This window comes from Glycine max, chromosome 19 (assembly GCF_000004515.6).
Source record: "Glycine max cultivar Williams 82 chromosome 19, Glycine_max_v4.0, whole genome shotgun sequence".
NCBI classification, from domain to species: domain Eukaryota; kingdom Viridiplantae; phylum Streptophyta; class Magnoliopsida; order Fabales; family Fabaceae; genus Glycine; species Glycine max.
The window spans coordinates 8,031,016-8,053,428 of NC_038255.2; the positions used below are offsets into that span (position 1 = coordinate 8,031,016).

The window sequence follows — 22,413 nt, forward strand, 5'->3', positions numbered from 1 at the left end:
GGATTCTTAATGGGTGATGTTCCTTGGGAGTAAGTTATTTCTCCTATTGTCATGATTATGATTATAATTTATAAATTTGATGATAATGTTGTTTTTCAATTATGATAGCTCTGGTTGAACTTGTTAAATCCTTTGTTGTTCACTTATTCACCACATGCTAGTATTTTAATTTGTATTTTAGGAATTTGTCTTAGGAATTATAATAACTTCACATAAAAAAATATAATAACTTGTTTTGTATGAAATTGTCTTAGGAATTTTTATTTTCTTAATCTGTTGTAATTAATATTTAAATGATAGATTAAATATAAATAATACATAAACCTCTTATTTTTATTTCATCTATCATTTAAATATTTATTTACTAAACAAATTTTACCATTAATATTAATTATAATCATGCTAATATATATTATTTTTAATTATTTATATTTTTTCTGATGGGATATCAACCAGAAAAAATATCAATAATTAAAAATAATATTTAATTCAAGGACGGTGCTTACTTCAGCACCGTATTTGAAAGTAAGCATTTTAAGACGGTGCTGATGTAAGCAGTGTCTTGGAAGGCTTACTTTCAACGACATTGTTGAGGTAAGCACCGTCTTAAAAAGTTTGTTTTCTAAGACGTTAGGTAAGCACCGTCTTAGAATGCTTACTTTTAAAAACGGTGCTAATGTAAACACCGTTTTTGAAAGTAAGCATTCTAAGACGAGTAACGTTTTTTAAAGTAATTCTTTTAAGATGGTGCTTACATCAGTATCGTCTTAGAATACTTACTTTCAAAGACGGTGCTTACCTCAACATTATCTTTGGAAGTTGCAAACTTTCTAAGATGGTGTTTTGGACTTGTCGTTGAAATTTTTGAGCTTCGACGACGTCAGATTCTACAACGGTCCAAAACCATGGTTGTATTTTCTATTCGACCGTCTTAGAAAAACTTTTTTACAGTAGTGTAAGACTTGAAAACTGATTGCTCTTGAGTTCTCACATCAAATTTTATGGATAATTTATATTTGTTTATGATATAAATATTTGTTCCTATAATTTATATATTAATTGTTATTCATTTAATCATAAGACAAATAACTTTTTACATTTTTATGATAATTAATTATAATTATAAAATTTAGATATTATAATTGATCAGTGCACAAGCAAAGATAATAATAATAATAATAATAATAATAGTTATTATTATTTCAAAAAAAAAATGTGCACCAAGTGTTTAATTAAGATTCCAAAGAGGCTTTGGACCTTTTATATTTCAGAAATAAATAATCTTAAGAAGGAGTTGAGGGACTTTCCATTAAATTTCTGGAAATGCCTTTGATGCCGAGCAAGCTATCTATTAACTAGCTTGTTGATCTAATAATTACGAGCTAATAAACTATCATGTGTTTATGTGTTCATAGCCAACAAATTTAGTACCACAATAATTCTTATTTGAGGGAAGCCCCTGCACATACATTTAAGCAATTGTCTTCGGTTTGAAACAAATACCGAGAATTAGATGGCATTTGATAACCTAATCAACTAAAGTGAACATTGAAACAAAAGAAAATCCTTAGGGCCTTTAAATAATCAAAGCTGGGCAGAAAATTAAGTAAGATAGTTAGATGGGATTGGTTGACTTCACACAAAGTAAAGACAATCTCGTTAGCAAAGTGAAAAAGTAGCTGAAAAAGTAGGGGGACCAATTATTTTAGTTTCAGAAACTATTTATATCATGTGAAAGATATACACGTACGTGAAGCAGCCACAACCCTAAAACTCGTGAAGCACAGCAACTCGTGGGATACAGCAGTGCTAAAACTTGCGGCATATTGTATCTACCTTTTGGGATAATAGAAATTGTACTACATACAACAAAATATACAACTGAGAAAAGAAAGAGAGAAATTAAAGGAAGATAATTTTAAATTTAAAATATAATAAATGATAGGATAGAAGAGAGATAGAAATAAAATATAATATTGTACATGTATCACTTCTCATATTTTAAAGATTTAAATGTATTTTTAGTTCTTGTAATTTAGAATTTTTTCTTTGTTTTTGAAATTTTTTTATTTGTTTTAATCCTTATAAATGATATTTTTTTATTTTTCATTCTTTAAGTAGTTTAAGTGGTTAAATAGCATTTTTTAGAGAAAAAAAAATGTAATTAAGTCAGCATATATCTTAGACAAATGCTACATTCACTCCATTTTTTTCTAAGTACACTCCCTTTTGTTTTTGTTTTAAATTTTTACTATGATAAGTACTCTTTATACCCAAAATACTCTTATATCATTATTCTGAGGAAAAGTTTATGTAATATTGTTTTACATTTTGTATTCTAGAAAGTTATGTCCGGGATACAAAATCTAAAATAGAGTTCTGGAACCTAGTTTTCAAAGAACATAATTTTAGATTTTGTATTTTGGAAAGTATTTTTAGGAATTTAAACACATTTCAAAAATCATTTTATCGAATTTACTTTTTATTTTTCTTTCATTCACAGTTTTATTTCTTTTAATTATGCAAAAAAAAAAAGGAGTTCAATACATATTGTGTTTGAGAGCTTGATGATGAAAAAACACTAATGTAGATAAAGAGACCAAATAAGCAAGGACAACCAGAGCAATATATTGAATGAAAGGTTATAAAAGGGGTGAAAGAGATAAACAATTCTAATGAAAGAGAGGGAGAGTGTTTCGTTGCCTTGGATGGAGAGTATTATCGTGGACAAGGGAGTGTGCTGTGAGGGAAAAAATAAAGTTTGAAAAGAAGGTCATTTAAGTCATAATTAAATTACAATAAGCAAGGAAAGTGTACTTAGAAAAAAAATGGAAAAGAATTTGCCAACAAAAATTGCACCATCTTATGCTTAGCGACCAAAAGTGCAATTAAGCCCAATATTTTTTTAAGACTAAAATGCAATTTTAATCTCTCTATTATACTCAATCTATAATTTTGACATCCTATAAAAATAATAATGATATCTAATCCTTTATTTTCAAAATCAAGCATTTTAATTCAACCTTAATTTTTAGGACAGTAGTTGTTAATAAAAAAACATTGATCACTAAGTCACTGATGTGACTTTTGACATTGTAATAAAAGTTTTTGATAATTTATTTATTTATTTAGATTTCGAGTCAATGAAAAGATAATATAAATGCTTCAAATACTAACTGACTTCACTTAACAGAAAGTGATCATCAAGTCATTATAAAATAAATATTTATATAAATTTAATTAAGGCTATATTTAACAAATCATTTTAGTTAATTTCTAATTTATTTTATTAATCAAAAAGTTTGTTTATTGGTTCGATATATATATTTTTTAGTATCTTTTAATATTTTTTTAAACACTACTTAAAATAAAAATTTTTAGATAAGATATTATTGTATTACTTTAACCATTGTACTATTAATTTTCATATATTTTTTTTATTACACTATTTATTTTAACAAATATACTATTCATAATACTTGATATATTATTTACTTCACAAAATTGACAATCATAAATCTTAGATTTATTTTATTTTCCTATTATTATCTAATACTATATTTGACGATTTATTTTGACTATTACGCTAATTAATATAATAAAAGTATATTGTCTATTTAAAGTGTATTTTTTTACATCATTTTAAAGATTAAAAATATTTTAATATATAATATAAGATTAAGAGTAGAATACTCAATATGAAAAAAAATCTAATAATTGAAACTAAAAATATAATAAAAATAATTTATTTATAAATAAAAATTACAAAAGTTTAAAATATACATTAAAAAATTAAAATTATAGCACCTCAAAATATAATTTATCCATAAAATAATATTAAAAATATATAAATATGTTCATTTATGTTATTTTATATTTTTTAATTACTTTAACAATTAATTTTATCGAACATATATAATTTAGTAAGTTAATTTAGAAGTTTTCAAGTATCAACTAATTTTCCGTCTTCTAACTATTTTAACTAATTTTCTCACACATAACCTAAATAACATCAGGGGGAAAATGTGACAGTCCCTGCATCTCCACATGTACCATACTAGTTCTTATATGATAAGTCGAGGTTGAAGGATGTGGTAGTGTTACTATTGTAGATGTTGTAGCCGTGAAAACCATACCTCATGCGTGGAATACTTTTTTCAGGATTTCTTTGTTGCAACTAGTTTAAAATGAGTGCAGAAGACGCGCATCAGAATCAGAATTGGATATCAAGGAAGGAACTCTGAGCTCAGTTGGTTTTTTTTATCTTAACACTATTATTAGAGGAAAAGAATCCTGACTGATCTGAAATTCAATCCAAAGATAAATAAAGTTTGACTAAAAATTATTTTTTACTAAGAATCAAACTCAAGTAATATCTGAACAATTCAAACTTAATTTCAATTTAGCTAAGTTGGTGGGTGAGTTATTATAAACCACTTGTTACATATCTTTAATTCTCATGAATAAAAAAATGAAAATGGATTAACAATGGAAAAATTAATAATATATTTCATATTATTTTAAGTTTTGGGGAAGAATCATTAATAATTACTAACCATTTGTTGTTGCACCTCAATGAATCCAACCTATTGCATTTATGTTTTTGAAAAAAGTCGCCGTTTTTAGAACAGCATAGACCTTCAATTAAAGAGCACTAAAGCAACCTCCTAAACCAGTAAGATGTGTATCAAATCCCGTGAAAAAGGTTCATTATATAAAGACTTGAGTCCTAGCAAGTCCTCCATCCACGTCTTAAAACTAACTAGCTAGCTAGTCTCAGTTCAGTTAGCACACCAACACCACATCCATAGGTTCATTTCAATATGGCAATCTTGTCAAGTTTTGCTCCTTTGACCATTCTTAGTTTAGTCTTGTTAGTGGTTGGAATCATTGTGTCTGGGGTTGAAGCTAGGCCAAGAGCATTCTTTGTGTTTGGAGATTCACTTGTTGACAATGGAAATAACAATTACTTGGCCACCACGGCACGTGCCGATGCTCCTCCTTATGGGATTGATTACCCTCCAAGTCATAGACCAACTGGTCGTTTCTCCAATGGCTACAACATTCCTGATCTTATCAGTTAAGTTCACATATCTCTTCCCACATTTTAAAACTTTTTTTAGCTTCAACATTCATCTTTTAAGCTTCATTTTCCATCATGCATATTTGAAGTTTTGAACCCTTTTTGGTCATGTAGCTTTTCCTATAATAATTAACTTAACATAGACACATAAAGTTTATGTCTAACTAGTTGGGTTGTTTTCAGGTCAGAGACTTGGTGCAGAGTCAACATTGCCATACTTGAGTCCAGAATTAAGAGGAGATAAGCTACTAGTTGGTGCCAATTTCGCTTCAGCTGGAATTGGAATCCTTAATGACACTGGAGTTCAGTTTGTAAGTTCATTACTGGCTACTTGATAGTTACCTTTTCCCATTATATCTAATATGTGTTATGCCCATAACCTTGAGCACCAGAATATATAAACATAACCCAACATAAATTCTAAAATAATAATAAAATGGTAAAATTTAAGGAGTGCACTTAAAAAATGATTGTGTAACTTTTGCAGGTAAACGTGATCAGAATGTATAGACAGCTAGAATATTTTAAGGAGTATCAAAACCGAGTGAGTGCTATAATTGGAGCTTCAGAGGCTAAGAATTTGGTGAAACAAGCACTAGTGCTCATCACTGTAGGAGGCAATGATTTTGTAAACAACTACTTCTTAGTGCCCAATTCAGCAAGGTCCCAACAGTACCCACTACCTGCATATGTCAAGTATCTCATCTCTGAGTACCAAAAGCTTTTGCAGGTAACACCCTTTTGATTAATCAAAAGGATTAACAGTTAATGTCCTCTAATCTCTAATATGATACGTATATATATATATATATGTTGCAGAGGCTATATGATTTGGGAGCACGCAGAGTTCTTGTGACAGGCACAGGACCCTTGGCTTGTGTTCCATCAGAATTGGCCCAACGTGGTAGAAATGGACAATGTGCTCCTGAACTACAACAAGCTGCAGCACTCTTCAACCCACAACTCGAACAAATGTTACTTCAACTCAACCGCAAAATTGCAACTGACGTTTTCATTGCTGCAAACACTGGAAAAGCTCACAACGACTTCGTTACTAACGCCCAACAATTTGGTACTACACACTACTAATAACTAACTAATCTTCATGTAGGACTAGTGCAATCATATAGAAACAAGTACTAACATTTGTGTTATTGTTGCTTTCTGTAGGATTTGTTACATCACAAGTAGCTTGTTGTGGGCAAGGACCTTACAATGGTATTGGGCTATGCACAGCACTCTCCAACCTTTGCTCCAACAGAGACCAATATGCATTTTGGGATGCATTCCATCCATCTGAAAAGGCCAATAGGCTTATTGTGGAGGAAATTATGTCAGGTTCTAAAGCCTACATGAACCCAATGAACCTTAGCACCATCCTAGCTTTGGACTCAAACACATGAAGATAACACAAATCTAATATATCCTAGCACTTGTATTGGCCTTCCATGCTAGTTCAAGACATCTCTCTTTCTACATTTTTAGTATTGTAATTGTGGTTATTGTATTCCTCTATATAAGTGAGAAAGAAAAAACTTTCATTTACCAAAAATAACAATGGAGGATACTGTAACATTCATTCCAAAAGCCACATGTTACTTGGTCGCTTTCTCTCTTTTACTTGAGCGCATCCTTGACGATTATATGGAAATAATCCCTCCAGATTCAAATATAAGTAAAAATAATTAATTTTGTACTAATTAAGAAAGTCACTTAACATAATTTAATTGTAATAATCTCAATTAAAAAATCTTATTTTCCTAAACTTTCCTTTATGTAATCTTCATATCATGAAAAAAAAAAAGTCATTAAAAATAGAATCGCAATTAAATGAAGGATGTTTTAAGAATAGTATCATTAAATTAATTAGATTTTCTCATATTTACATCATACAAGGTAATTGTTGCTTATATTAGAATTCATAGAAATAAACCTTCAAGCTTGTCTTAAGAAGATAGTTGTGCATCATTAACTATGAAACATGAACACCTTTTTTATTTGAAGTGTCATTGTGGTAAACGCATTTTAACCATTAACAACTTCGTGACACTTATATCTAACATGAATCAGACGCTTTTCATCAAGTGTCCAATTTAAAAATAGTTTTTGTCAACTAGAACACTTAAGTTAGTACCTCTATAAAATTCCAGAGCCGACGCTTCCACATGGATAAACACAAATTGATATTATTAAAAAGTATAATTTTTTAATTTGAAGAAAAGTTACCTTAAAATATAATATAAAATATTAAAAATCATGTCTCTCTCAATTTTTGCGAGACTCGTTAGTTGTTATCATTGAAAAACATAAAGGTTGGTTTAAGAAGATCAATAAGCTTTTCTCAAAAGATATAACTTTATTTTCTTATTTTGGAATTTATTTTATAAAGAGACTAATAAGCTTTTTTTTTGTTGTAAAACATTGTTTTTTGATAATTTTGTGAGACTTGTTATTATAAGTAAATGATGAATATATATGCAATGTTTTGTTGTCCTATAATTTAAAGAATGTCATAGCGTTTGTGTTATGTCTAGTATCCGTGTTAAAGTGCATGCTTGACAGATTGGTATACTACTCTAATGCGATGATTTCCTTGCACTAGGATTTTTTTATAAGATAAAGTGGTTATCTTATTTATGATAAGGCTATTATTTTCTAGCATGATAGTAGGAGCAATTGAATAAACTCCTAGTTGTTACGGTCATTACCGTTAATATTGTTGGAGTCTTCCTTGGGCCTTTCAAATCTAGATTGTGTGTTTGTTCTTAGATAAGGTTATGAGTGTTGCTAGGTGCACCCCGCATTATTGCTGATATATTATAATTAATAAAATAAATAAATATATTTAATTATATTATAATTAATGAAATAAATATCTTGTATAATTAATAAAATTTGTATTTTTCCTCTTACGGATCAAGTTGATCCGGAAGAGACTTCTAGATCAACTTGATCCTGAAGAGGAAAACCAAACAAGGGTAATTTTGTCATTTTTTTAGAATGTTGGGTGCACCAGCAATAATGCTGGGTGCACCTAGCAACACTCTAAGGTTATTGGGCCTTCTTAAGCCTAGGTTGGGCCATACCTAAAATAGGGTAGGACATGATTGCTGGTGCACCCAACAATTAGGTGAATGGGCAAAATTGTCCTTGTGCCAAAGTTTAAAAATAAAACTAATTTTAAAAAAAATAATTCTTTCTTCCGAAAGAAGGTTCTTCCAGTAGAACAATTTATTCTACCGGAAGAACCTTCTTCCGGAGAAGCTACTGGAAGAAGGTTCTTCTGGAAGAACAATTTGTTCTATCAGAAGAACTTTCTTCCGGAAGAAGAAATTATTTTTTTTAATACAAGGGCAATTTGGCCCATTCACCTAATTGTTGGGTGCACCAGCAATGTTGCTGGGTTCACCTAGCATGTCCCAAATATGGTTGTTGTTTCTTGCACTTCCAAGTTGCTTCGTGCACCTCTTTCTTTAGAATAACCAGTCCAGAACGTAAACTTACACTCCATAATGATTAAAGATTTTGGCTTCCGGAATGACCAACCTGGTAGGTAAAAAAATATTCTGGAAAGGATGCAGGAAGCAACAAACCCTAAAATAGTAGCCTCTCAAGTCGATAGCTCACGGTAATGTGGGGTGCTACTAACTTGCTAAAGTGTGCCTAACTTTGGTCACAGGTCGGATTAGATCCTAAAGTGCAATATGCCAAAGTTGGTTGCTCATGGTAGCATGGAGTTTGACTTGTTAATGTCTCTCCGACATCTAAGATGGTTATTCAAGACTTGGTGCAAGGTGTTACCCTGAAGAGATGGTTTCTGTTGAATGATGCTTAATTTTCCTCTTTTCTAAACTTATATTGAATGATGTTATTGGTTTCTGTTGATTAATTTTGTTCTTGCTAGACTTTTCTTTAGTCTTGTTCAGGCTATTTTCCTATGCTTGTGTATGGCCTTGGTGGCTATTTACATGAGCCCACTTACTAATTTCTCCTTATGCATTGTCAGTAGGGTCGGATTTACTCGAGCCTTGATTTCATTTGAGCTTTGGAATTTATTGTACTACTAAAAATAGTTTAACTGCAAAATTAATTAAGAGAAGAAGCTATAACCAATTTAAGTGTTTGGTCCATGGTCAAATCGGTCAAACCGTTTGCTTCAATCTAATTTTGGCAACAGATTGATGTAACAAACGAACAATGTAGGCCTTGCATTTACCTAAAAACAACAAAAGTATTCCAGATATTATGTTATTACCTGCTCGTAAAAGGTTCGAGTTTGACATGTGATTTACAAAAATAGGTCCATTTAGTTGTCCATTTGTGTACATAAAATAAAATTGGAAAGAGAAAAAATAAATATTTAAATGTACATAACTCCATATGTAAGCCAATTAACTTTATCATTCCTAGATCAAACAAATTGGAGAAAGAAATGGTAAAACCAAAATGCTCCAAGCCGCTTCTTTTGATGAGTAAGAGTGACCAGTAAAACTCGCTTTATTAGATTATATTATAAGATGATTTCTTCTTGCACACGGACATTAAGAGTCTTATTGGGAAGAACAATGCAGTTAAACACTACTACTTCATCTTCAACCGTTACAGCTTCACCTAAATGATTATTATTACAAAGGAAAAAAAAAAGCAAAAGGTCACTACTGACAAATGGTGTTTAACAGAACATCAAATTTGAGAACCAGCAATATGAAATAAACTAAAGAATAAACTTAGATATAGTTTTTCAAGTACTTTTGGAGTTTTGGTATTGTTTTCCAATCAAAATTAGAGTTTCCCTTTGATAATTTGCCTAATAAGTTTCCATAAAGGTTTACTTAGATTATTGAGATAAAACTCCAATTTTAAATGGAGAACATTATCAAAAGCATCTAACCAACTGTATTTAAGTTCTCTCCATGAACAAAAGGCAAATAAGCAGGCAGGAATATGTACCTAAGATGGTTGTGCCAAGTTTTGAATCATAGTTACCATCAGCCTGAACCATTCAATTCATATTAGTGAGCCATAGTAAGCTAGAGAGGTTGTAATTACAATGCAGGGTGAATTGAACAAGTTTTCCATCAATTAAAATTCCAAATGTCTCAAACATATTGATGGCTGAAACTTTTCCTCTTGTTTAAAATTTTTCTATATTTTTGTTTGATGTTCTTTAGCATTTGCACTAGTTTTATAAAAAATGCACTGAACTTGCCTGCACATGTGACCATCTTCCAAGTGATGACTTCCATCCAATAATTGAGTTTGTGACAAAAGCATTTTCCTGTCACAAGAACAAAAACATTTGTTAATACATTGTAAATAGATTTAAATATGTCTCTGGTCCATTTTTTCAATTTGGGTCCCTGTAAGTTTTTTATTCATTTTTAGTCCATTTAAGTTTGCATTTTTTCAATTTTGGTTATTGTAAGTTTTTTTTGTTCATTTTTAATCCTTGTGACTTTGAGCCTTTTCAATTTTAGTCCCTTTAATATTTCAATTTTTTAATTTTTAGTTCCCATAAGTTCATGGTTACAAGGACCAAAATTTGAAAAATGTAAACTTAAAAGGACTAAAAATGGGCAAAATATCTTATAGGGACCAAATATTAAAAAAGCACAAACTTACAGAAACTAAAATTGAAAAAACACGAACTAACATGGACTAAAAACATATTTATGCCTTGTAACTATTACACATGTAGGCTTCTGGTTCCTTACCTTAATTTCAACATCATCCAAGATGATACAACTGCTTAACCTGACACCAGCACCTACACGAACATTTGCTGAGATAGAAACATTGGGACCAAGCTGTTCAAGAAAGAAAAGAAAAACTTATTTTATATTTGATTCAAATTTCAAAGTATTGGTTAGGATCCAATTGAAAGGTATGGGAGTCCCACATGACGTATTGGAATTCTAGTGTGAGGTTTATAAGGCTTTGGTTCTTGAACTACAACAGCTAGCTTTTGTAGTGGTGTTCTCCTAAGGTTCTTATCAGTATACATGTCCATATAAACAAAAATTTTGATTTTCTCCACAATTTTGTTTTCATTTTACTTTCAGCCAACATTTATAATTGCAATAATACAATATGCACTGTTCATTCAGTCTTTGGATTTAAAGTCAGATTAAAAATCTTCCCACCATCATTTGTCTGCAAAATAGTCTGCTCTAACAAATTAGTTCCTAAACTTGTATAACGGAAACAATGCACCCATAAAAAAAAGTATTTGAAAATATTGTATAAATTCTAGTCAAGTTTTTTTCCTTTTAGAGAAAATCTATGCTATCTATGTCTTCAGCACTTCAGCAGGTAATTACCGTTGAGGCTTTAGTAGTTTACAGCAGAAAATGCATCAAGATACTAGTGCCAATTTAACTTTTGTTTAAAAAAGTATTTACAATCTTGTGAAAGCTACGGAACTACCTTTGCAGATGGATGAACTTTGGCAGATGGATGAATATATACATCACCAACAATGGTAGCTTTCTTTTTACCATCTCCACTCGCCAAAAGATCAAGTGAAGTATATCGGAATTGAGCAAGATACAATTCTGAGCATTTCAATGACATTCTGTTCATGTCAAGTGTATACTATCAGTTAAACCTAATAATGATCCAATATTAAAGCTTAAGGCAGTATTAAGATAGTAAGCAACCCTACCCTGGAGTTTTAATTTGCTCCCAGAAATCCGTTGTCTCATATGTATACAGTTGCTTCTTTCCAGCTAGAGGTGATAATATATCTTGATCCAGTCTTACAAAATCAACGGGAATAGTCCTGAAGGGAAAATGTCTTCATGAGCCTTTGAAGATATTGCAGTTTTCAAAGGAGAAAAAATGTGCAATGAAAAGGATGAATCCTTTGGAACCAATGTGATATGTCTCAATATTCATTGAAATAGAGGAATGAAAAGCAATGAGGGTTAGTCATTTGTATTGCAGAGCAAGATTATTTAATCCCTAAAATAGAAAATTGTAGTCAAGTGTAGAGACTCTCTCACATTTGACTCGCATTCAAACCAATATCCATGCATGCCATTAATAGTCTTGAATTCTTTTTTAAAATAATAATAAAATAGTGGTATTTAATCAACCTTGTGGCAGATTGGAATGTTTCAAAGTTGGAGACACGGCGTAGATTAGCTGCAAGGGTGTCAATAAAATCAAGTCAATTTCCAATGGTACATCAAATATAATGTAGCTAAGTTTAAAAAAACAATCATTTGACTACTTCAGTATGCAGAGAGCCTTTTCATCATATTAAAATATGAAGCATCCCATATTTTATTTTAAGTAATAAATTAAAAGCAGAATAATAAAGGACAAGAGCAAAATAGATTAAAATATGTATTTCAGTATTTGATCCTTATGAGTCACATAATTTCAATTTATATATCTATAGGGGGGGAAAATTAATTTAGTCCCTAGAAGTGCAAAAGTTTTCAAAATAGTTTCCAACATTTGGATAAGCTTATCACAATGCCATCCTCCCCTTGTTGCTAATAGTTGTTGGTGTTGTAGTTACGCATCATTAAAATATATATTGGTCTCTATGTGACAAGAAAATTTAATTTAATCCATGATATATTGTTTTTTTATCTAGTTCTTAGTCATGCAAAAGTGTTCAAAACTCAAACTTAGTTCTTAAAATGAAAAGTGTATCCAAGATCTAGGACTTTTCCATCTAACACTTGGTATGAAATACAACCCTAAATCACTGCAAATTACAATTCCCTATAAAAAAAGTAAAAAAAACAATTATTTGCAGCAAAAAATTATAGGTCTGCTAATGACATAAGTTGGTCTATATACCACCATATTTGTGTATGTGGTTTGTTCATTTTCTAGTGCATCCCCACCCATTGGAGAACAAACATATCAATTTTCGCAACTTTTGGTAACATGCCTGTATCAATGGGATCTCTCACATTGGTTAGAAGTGTGTTACCTAACAACTAAGTTGGATCTGTTTCATCTAATTCTCTCCTTAGCTTTATAGATTTGCCAGGTCTTTTTTACGTAGTTTGGGATAAGATCCCCACATCATTACTCTAAAATCCTCTTCTACCTTAATGATACATAAAAAATACTAAACCTTGGCTGAAGTATATGAGCAAGTTTATCCAACTCCAACTTAAATATTATGTTTCAGGGAATCAATTCATGTAAAACACAAATTAAATCTAAAGGTTGAAGCAAAGTTAAATCTTATGTTTCAGGGAATCAATTCATGTAACACAAGCCTTTTGTTATCTGAGCTTTTTCAAATGTGATTGAAAGAGACCAACCTCTGCCTTCTTGATTAATATACACATCGTGGATGGCAGTAAAAATATCAGGGGTGAAAACATAGACACCGCAGTTTATCAAATCACTGACCTGCATATTATACAATGTTTAATTTTTCTTAGGTGTAGTCAGAAGCAAAATATATAGCAAATACCAGTCAAGATCCAACATCGGATTGCACTTTTTTCTTAGTAGAAAAAATGAAGTGAAATAAACCAAATTAAATACTCACAAATGTCTCAGGTTTCTCAGTATAATGCAGCAACTCATTAGTGGTTGGATCAGAAACCAACTCCCCAAACTGGTTAGCAGATTCAGCTGAAACCTACACAAGATATCCACAATCCAAGAAGGAGAATGAAATAGGTGAGATGTTTTCAATTTTTTCTACAGTAAATGCTACCCCCTTATATACACATATTTTCCTATGAGCCAACCTTGATTACCAACATTGTCCCCATCCCGCCATATCTTTTATGGGCATCTGCAAAAGGAAACAAGTAATATTTCAGTAGTGTCCCTGCCATACGTCTGAAGAACTACCACAATTTAACAGCAAATACTTACCAAGCATTGATGGTAGTGGAAAGCTGCAGCAAACATCACAATTTAACAGAAAGATATGTGACTGCAATCAAAATATAGCCAATCTGTTAGAATTTATTCATTAATCATTCCCAAGTTAATTCACAATATAAGATAAAATGGTAAAAACAGTGACAAGAAGTGTTTCTAACTGGGCAGTCTTCCATGATAATATCTCTAAAGTAGTAAAGGCCGCCTGCTGAACCATGCGGTTTATCCTCCTTCAAATATCTAGATTGATACCAGTAACACACCATGATCAGGTCCAGCATTTTACAGAGCTTAACATACTTTCTCTTATTAAAGTTGCATACTAATGCACTAGTCACCTTACTGGTAATTTCAGCTCATTTGAGATTGAAGAGACATATAGAGCAAATTCTCGCTCCTCATAGAATCCAAGAAGAAATATTTGAGCCAAATTGGGTATCTGAAGAAGACAAAAACTAGTAAGTAAAAACACTCCACACCTTTTAAGTAACATATCAGGTCTCCTCTCCTTTTAATCAGTTTTTAAGCTGAGATTCAATTTGAATTTTAGACTAATGAAGACTGTATGTATTTACACACAAAAACACACACAAGTATGCAAGTCGACAATCAACATTAAAATTGAAGCAAACCTTTTTACAAGCAGAAATAGGATGGTGAACCATTGGCTGGCCAGCCAAAGGGAAAAGCGGTTTGGGAATATTGAAGGAAAGAGGTCGAAATCTGGTCCCTGCAGACACAATTGAACAAAGCCATTAGAAAAAAACTACAGAACCCCAAAAACTCAAATGGGAAATAGACTCTACCTTTGATTTTAAAAAAACATATATTTCAAATACCTTTTGTGGGTCCACCCACCATGATCACAGCGACCACCTTCTCTGAATTTTCCATAGCCAAAGCACAGATCTTTAAACTCAAAAAGCAAACTTGTGAGTGATGAGGACAACACGGGTAGATTGAATTATGGGATTTGAGATACTGTTTAGCTTTGCTAAGGTTGAGTTTTGGGTCTCTTTTTCAGTATTATGTGTGTTGTGTTGTGTTGTGCCATGTGACTCTAACTTAACAATTTTCCACAGTTTGGACTAACAGTCAGACCAGATCCAAAGCATATGCCAGTACCATAAACTAAGAATACAATTGAAATTCATGTTTGATTTAGTTGACGCTTCCCGTGCCATGTTTAAAAAACATTGCATGGTGGATCAAAGGTTAAACTGTTGGGTCACTAATATATTTCCACAAGCTCGTTCTTAAAGTTCAAATCCATTGACATCCATCCATGAGGTTTTCAAAAATCAAATCAAACAAGTTCTAAAAAAAATAACAAACACATAATTTCCAATATGATCAAGACTTCACATTGCCTCAACTCTCAACTATGTCAAATTTCTTGAATCGGCAAAATAAGGGGACGGTAAGCAATCAATCTTGAATCTACCGCAACTATATCAAAGCTTAATGGAAAATTTTAAAACTGAACCAATGAGATTACCAATTTCAGAATCACAAAAACACAAAAAACAGAACAGAGGTCAAAACTCGATACCTGCTACGAAGACTTGGTGGCTGGTGGTTGCCGCGTGCGACTGCGACGGCCTACTGCTCTGGTGCAGTGGTGCGCCGACGCTGGTTGTCGGTGGCGAGGTGCGACGCCGGCAGACGGGGGTGGTTCGACGGCTCGGTGGAGGGTGGTTAACTACAAAGTGCTGTGCGTTTAGGTTTTGTGTTTTCAGACTTGAGTTGAGAGTAGACCAGGACGAAGACTAAACAAACTTGTTGCGCACGTGCGAGAGTTTCCGAGAATAAATGGGAGAATGATGTGATCTTATGTTGGACTTTATTCACCAATTTTGAATATTTGTGTATACACAAATAGAGTAATATATATTATTATACCATTATATATATATATATAAAAGTGAAAAAAATTATATTAACACATCTTAAATTTTTTTATGCAATTTATATACATGTAGAGATACTTATATTAGTCTCAACAAATAACAACTTGTTATTATTACTTTTAATGTGTTCAACAAACCCCATTGAGTATATATATATATATATATATATATATATATATATATATATATATATATATTAATTGAATTTTTTATATTTAGTCTAAATCAAATTCATTCGAATCATATTAGGCTAGTTTATTTTTTATAGAAAAATACTTATTACAGACAAATATTTATTTATTTAATATCTAATTCTTTTCATAATTATTGCTATATATCTCATTAATTTATTTACTCAAAATATGATTAAAAAAATTATAAAATAAACATTATCAAATTAAGATACTTACTAATAACATCTAATGTCATAAGAAGAATAAAATAAATAAAGCGAAAAAGGACAATAATTCAATAGCAAATTTGGGGTTAATGGTATTTTTTGGAAACGAAATTAAAGCACGTGTGGGGGTAAGAATAGAAAATTTGGGGTTGCTAGGTTTAGTTATGCCCCTTGGGTATCTTAATGGTATTTTTTAGAAAACAAAATTTAAAGCACATATGCGGTAAGAATAGAAAATTTGGGATTAAGAATAGCAATTCCCCATTCAAAAACAAAACTTTCAAAAGGCTTAAAATGTATTTAGTAAATCAGTTATAAATATAATTTTATCATAATTTTAATATAATTATTATGCAAAAATAAATATTTATTGAATATATGTAATATTATTTTTTATGATATTGTGTATTATTTATATATTACTATATTTATTTCTAAATATAAGACTCTTTTAATTAATTTATCATTTAAGAAAATTGATTAATTTAGTTAACAACATTAAATTTGTTAGCAATTTATATATTTTTTAAAAATTAACCTTAAAAATATTGAGACTCATCATCTTTTTCTTTTTATTTAATTATTTTTTACCTAATTAACTAATGTGTTTATCTAATCCTTATAAGAGATGATATATTTATTTTTCTAAATCATAACATTTATTAGTAAAAAATAATTAAGCATATTTTAGTCAATTAGTCAATGCAAAAGATAACTTGAAAAGAATTTTATAAATAAAGTACAAAGAATTTTAAAATATAGTCCTATATTTAGACACGAAAGTAATATATTATATTAATCCCATAATGGTAGAAAAACATAAAATAAAATAAAAATAGCAAAAATAAAAATTAAATAAAAAAAACAAAGAAGGAAACACATAAAATAAAAAAATAGAAAAAACAAAAAAAAAAAGAAAGAAAGAAAAAATAAGAAAAAAAATAGAAAAGCATTAAAAAAGAAGGTAAAACATGATGAGACTATGAGAGAGGAAAAAACATAGAAGAAAAAATAAAAGATGAAAGAGAAACAAACTCAAAGAGAAAGCTCTATCTAAATGGTTGACACCTAGACCCTTGAGGAGTTACTTTTCTTATATAGAAATAGATAGATGGCTAAGATAGGTAAGGATTATTATGGGATACATGCACTAGATTTTTTATTTTTTATTTTTTTAAAAAAACACACTTTCTCCTCCCCAACCCAATTACAACTCTCCTTTTCCTCGCCGATTGCTTGACCTTCATCACCACGGACAACCATGTCGCCATCGAGGATATCCTAACAACATCAGAGATGACCCCAACAATGTCGCGACACGATCCCAAAGCCGTCATTATTCAAACAATTGCGATGAATTGAATCTCGATGCCTCCAATTTGGATCTGAAGTATCTAGAGATTTGGATCTGGAGGGTCTATATTTGGATCTCAACACCTTCAATCTCATTGTGTGTCACTGTGTTTGTTTAGGTTGCGATACAATACAACACCACTTTTCATATGGAAGAAGATGGTTTACGGGGGGAGAATGAGAAAGGAAGAAATAGGGAGGGAGCCGATAGAGAAGGATGAACATTGGGATTGGAGAGGGAGAGGAGAAAGAGGTTGTGATGGTGATCAAAAGGAGTGGTGGCCTAGTGGGGGAGGGAAGAGAAAGAAAAGAAAAATTAATTTGATCCGGTGTGTGCACTTCCACAATACTCCTGTCATACCCTAATTTCGTCCGAAACTCCCCCAAATTTATAGTTTTGCTTATCCTCAAGCAAAGAAATAAAAATTTACTTGTCCTCAAGGGACAGAATTTACAGTGGTTACTTAAAAGAAATGTGTTTGTTCTAAAGCCTTCAATCACATGACATAAGTGGCAAGCAATACTTCAACCAACAACTCTTCATAAAGATATGCAGAATTTCAAAGATATGAACATGATCATTAAGCAGCACAAGTGAAATAAGCTAGCAAGCAAGACAGGTATCAAGGAAGGTTCATTAAGCCCAATCCTCACGGTCACTGTTTCTCTCATAAGCACAAGTGTTTAAGGTAATTCTTCAAATCAACAACCAACACAAGTCTCAACTTTTGCATTTCATCTCATGCCATACAATCACAAACACACAAATTGAATCTGAAGGACTTCCTTGGCTTGTAATGAGGCTGGGCTACAAACAATTCATGGTTTTTCTAGGACGCAAAAACTTAGGTTCTAGGAGAGCATTCATCCTTAGATCAATTTTTTTCCTTTTATTCCCAACTTCTATTGAAATGCCACAATCATAAGGCACTTAGCTTAAGCAACAGCACATACAAACTTGCTTATTCTTAAAACTTCTTTTTTTTATATTATTTTAGCAGTTTTTTACTTACTGCTTCTTGACACAATTTTCCTATGTGGTTATTACTTGTCTTACCACAATTATCATCACCCAATATCTTCCCCCAAATTTGGGACAAATTTGCTTTGAACCATGATGCTCTCCTACAACCTAAAGAAAGGTAGATAGAGATTATAGTTCAACTGGCTTAGGGTTCAACTCAATCAATCATATTTAAGCTCAACATGGGTGCAAAGGATTCATCATTCGTGAACAAGGTAAGTTGTTTGGCTAAGTGGTTAATTCAATCAATCACGACCTTCATCATTTCCAAAATCATGCATTCATTCAGTATTTAGATATTCATGCAAAAATCGGTACTCAATGCTAGTCGTTCTCTCACAATTAAGGTTCACACACTCACCGGGTTATGGCTAATGATTACCTTCACAATTTACCTATCAAACAAACTAACATTTTCACTCACACCTCTAATTCATGTTCTTTCCCTTCTAATTACCGCATACTTATTCAAAGCACGTGATCTAACATCTCAATTCACTCAAGTCATGCAATCAACCAATTCCAACATCAATCACAAACACCAGAATTTTAAAACCAAAACAAAGCACTACATAAGATTTAAAAACTGCAAACTGTTCAAGAAGCTGTAAATTTTGCTAAATAAACTAAACTAAAACTGAAATTTAAAAACTGTATCTAAAAAGCATAAAATAAATAAAGTCCTGTCTTTAGTCCTCCTGTGCTGGTGTTGCCTCATCATGCATCCTGGGCTGGCAAAGATGTATCCTATGTTGGAGTGGGATAGGGATCCCAGGAGCTCTGTGCCACCGCCATATCAGCTGCATAATCTGTGTCCTCGACGGGTGTGGTAGCAGGAGTAACCTCTGGAGTCTCCTCAGTCTCTGGCTCTAGCTGCGGCTCCCGGGCTATAGGAGCCTCACCTCTCCCCAAAGAAGAAGGTTGGACTCCTGGCTAGGCCACCTGAGCCATGAAATCCTCCATGCTAATGATGGGCCGATGCTGAGCCAGGTCGTGTATACTCTGCATCACCAGGCATAAGCCATGGTGAAGGCTCTACAACACCGGCATGATCGCATCTGAGCTCTGACCGGAGGTGTCGGAAGATGCAAGGGGTGCTGGAATAGGAGCTAGTGCAAGAGCTGAAGCAAGGGGAGCAGAAGCGTCAGGTCCCCTAGCTTTGGTCTTGCGGGTCCCCGGAAAGGTGATCGTGGGATCATCCGGGTTCCAGCAGTTCTTTCTAATATAAGCCAAATTAATGGCAGGGCTAAGTGACTCAAAGGTCAACGAGTCCGGAATAACTCCCCTGGCGATGCATAAAGTAGTGATAAGAGCTAGGAAGCCAAGTCGGGAAGAGTTGGACTGGGCCATCTGAGAGATCTGGCCTGAGATGAACGAGCCCACATCCATATCCATCCTCATGACGAATCCGTACACTAACCTCGCCCTGTCCATGTTCAGATTGGACGTGTGAGAGGTGAGGGCGAGGTTGGAGTAGGAGAGGACACTCCAGGTCTACACCAGAGTGGTGAGGTCCTTCCTCAGGAGCTTCCAGGGTGCTCCTTCAGCGTTTAGAACAAAACTGCGCCCTGAAATGCAGAGCTTGGAAGCAAGCTCCTGAGGGTCTGAATGAGTGTGGCAGAACCTGGAGTAGGTGGTGTATTGCTCCCCTGGCTCCAAAACCACGGGGGTCTCCAAGAAGGCATTCAGCATCTCCCCATCAAATTTAATCAACCTTCCTCTCACCCTAACCTGCCAGGGTGATTTTTCCTCTGGGTCATATAAATTGGCATAAAATTCCTTGACCCAGGCCATGTCAATGCGATCATCAGGCTGCCTGGTCAAGGCTTTATGCCACCGCCTCCTCTCAAGTTCCCGACGGAACTCATCATACTCAGTGATATATAAGTTAACGTTCCTCTCCGGAAGAAGGTTCCGGGAGTGAACGTTCTGCTCATATCATTCCCAAGCGCCCTCAGAAATGAATCTGGTCGTATCATAGGGCTCCTGAGGTCTGGAAACGGTTGCTTTCCTTTTTCTAGAGGCCATCTGCATCAAAAGAATCACAGGAAATGAAGTTAGACAAGTTTTATTCAAAACTGAAAGCAGAAAAATGGACTGGGCGTTTAGTGAGATAGACCTGCTTAGTGCGCCCTCAGAAAATAACATGATACGCTTAGTGCGACTATTGAAAAATAAACACTCTAGCTAAGCGAGACACCATCGCTTAGCTGACACAGCACAATGGCTAAGCGAGCATGGATCGCTAAGCCTTATTCTCCAACAGAGAGCTAATTGCGCTTAGCGAGACAAGCTCGCTTAGCGCGACACACTACGCAAGCTTAGCGCCAAAAGACGCTTAGCCCAACTTGACCACTAAAAAATAATTGGCTTAGCAAGCTCGCTAAGCCTTATTCAAAAATAGATAAGAAATTGCGCTTAGCGAGTGTGACTCGCTTAGTGCATGAACAAAATTCAAAACAACTAAATTGCCTTGGGCTTAGTGAGATTGACTCGCTTAGCCTAGGCTTATTCAAACATCAGAGGCATGGTGCCTTAGTGAGCGTGGTTCGCTTAGCCACAACTAGAATACCAAAAGCCTCATAGACTCTGACCTAACTAAACTAACTCGCTTAGCGCGGCATGCCGGCTTAACGAGTTCATACAAACTCAGAAATTAAAACTGGAAATTTAAATGCTTGTTAAGCCTATGTGCAATGGCTTAGCGAGTTCATACATATAAGCATAAATTTAAACAAAAATGACAAACATGCTTAGCGGGACAGGGCCGACTTAGCAAGTTAATCAAAAAACCCAAAAATTCATCCAAAATTGATGAACTCGTTTAGCGAGCAGGCTCGCTTAGCTAGTACATCGAAATTTCCAAAAAATTTGGGGCTTCGAAGCCTCAACTTTCCAGCCCTTATCAAGCCTAATAACTCTAATCAAAACACATCAAATGAACTTACATTATACGCGAAATTAAAGCCTTAACAACATATAATCAAACACCTAAGCAATGAACAACAACATTAACACAAATTTGCAATTCACAGAGCAAACAAAATGTCTTCTATCCTAGGGTTCAAAAATAGAAATTAACAAGAAGGAAATGGATACTTACTTGGATTGCTGAGGTAAATGAGTAGAGATTAGGGCAAAAGAAGAGGGAAGCAAAATGCACAGTGCAGGAAATGCCAATGATGAGATAGGCAAGTTATAATTTTTGCACAAAAGTAACTGCCTAAGGCAGTTATGTCTTATTTTTGGCAGTTTTGACTATCTCGCTTAGCGCGGGTGACTCGCTAAGCAAGCACTCAATGATGTTAGAATTTTCAAATTTAAATTCACGCGCTTAGCGGGACATACTCACTTAGCCCAATTCGAGAATTAGAAAACTCGAGAAGGTTTTGGGCTTAGCGCGAAGGCACGTGCTTAGTGAGTTCTACAACTCTGATTGTTTTGCAACTTCCGCTAAGCGGGACGTGGCCGGCTTAGCGAATTAAATGCCTCAAGATGCAGTAGTGGGGTTGCGCTTAACGAGATGGTCTCACTCAGTGCAATGCCATTCCAGAGAGATAATTGGGCTTAGCGGGTATGACCCGCTTAGCCTAATTGGCATGGGGGTCCAGGCAGAGAAATATTTGCGCTTAGCGTGCAGATGCGCTTAGCGAAACTATGTGTTGTGCTTAGTGAGCTGACTCGCTTAGCCCAATTCCAATAAATGCAATTCTAGAGAATTTTTTGGACTTGGCACAACTGTATCGCTTAGCAAGATCCCTTCAGCCAATAGGTA

The 22,413-nt window shown here is 33.3% G+C and overlaps 2 protein-coding genes across 2 annotated transcripts; one reads left to right on the forward strand and one right to left on the reverse strand.

Moving 5' to 3' along the window:
* The first annotated feature begins 4,677 nt into the window (after window positions 1-4,677).
* On the forward strand, window positions 4,678-6,698 carry LOC100780781 (GDSL esterase/lipase At5g33370). Its single transcript, XM_003553201.3, has 5 exons — window positions 4,678-5,079; window positions 5,267-5,394; window positions 5,571-5,813; window positions 5,903-6,155; window positions 6,254-6,698. The coding sequence occupies exons 1-5, from the start codon at window positions 4,824-4,826 to the stop codon at window positions 6,484-6,486; spliced, it is 1,113 nt and encodes a 370-aa protein (XP_003553249.1). The 5' UTR covers window positions 4,678-4,823; the 3' UTR covers window positions 6,487-6,698.
* A 2,617-nt stretch (window positions 6,699-9,315) lies between these two features.
* Window positions 9,316-15,767, reverse strand: LOC100782402 (mannose-1-phosphate guanyltransferase alpha). Its single transcript, XM_003553202.5, has 16 exons — window positions 15,504-15,767; window positions 14,791-14,860; window positions 14,584-14,681; window positions 14,290-14,390; window positions 14,113-14,191; window positions 13,943-14,003; window positions 13,813-13,859; window positions 13,608-13,700; window positions 13,375-13,465; window positions 12,181-12,229; window positions 11,748-11,864; window positions 11,510-11,657; window positions 10,798-10,890; window positions 10,293-10,361; window positions 10,034-10,076; window positions 9,316-9,694 (listed from the first exon to the last, which is right to left on the reverse strand). Exons 2-16 carry the CDS (start codon window positions 14,843-14,845, stop codon window positions 9,594-9,596), a joined length of 1,245 nt encoding a protein of 414 aa, XP_003553250.1. The 5' UTR covers window positions 14,846-14,860; window positions 15,504-15,767; the 3' UTR covers window positions 9,316-9,593.
* Window positions 15,768-22,413: the final 6,646 nt, after the last annotated feature.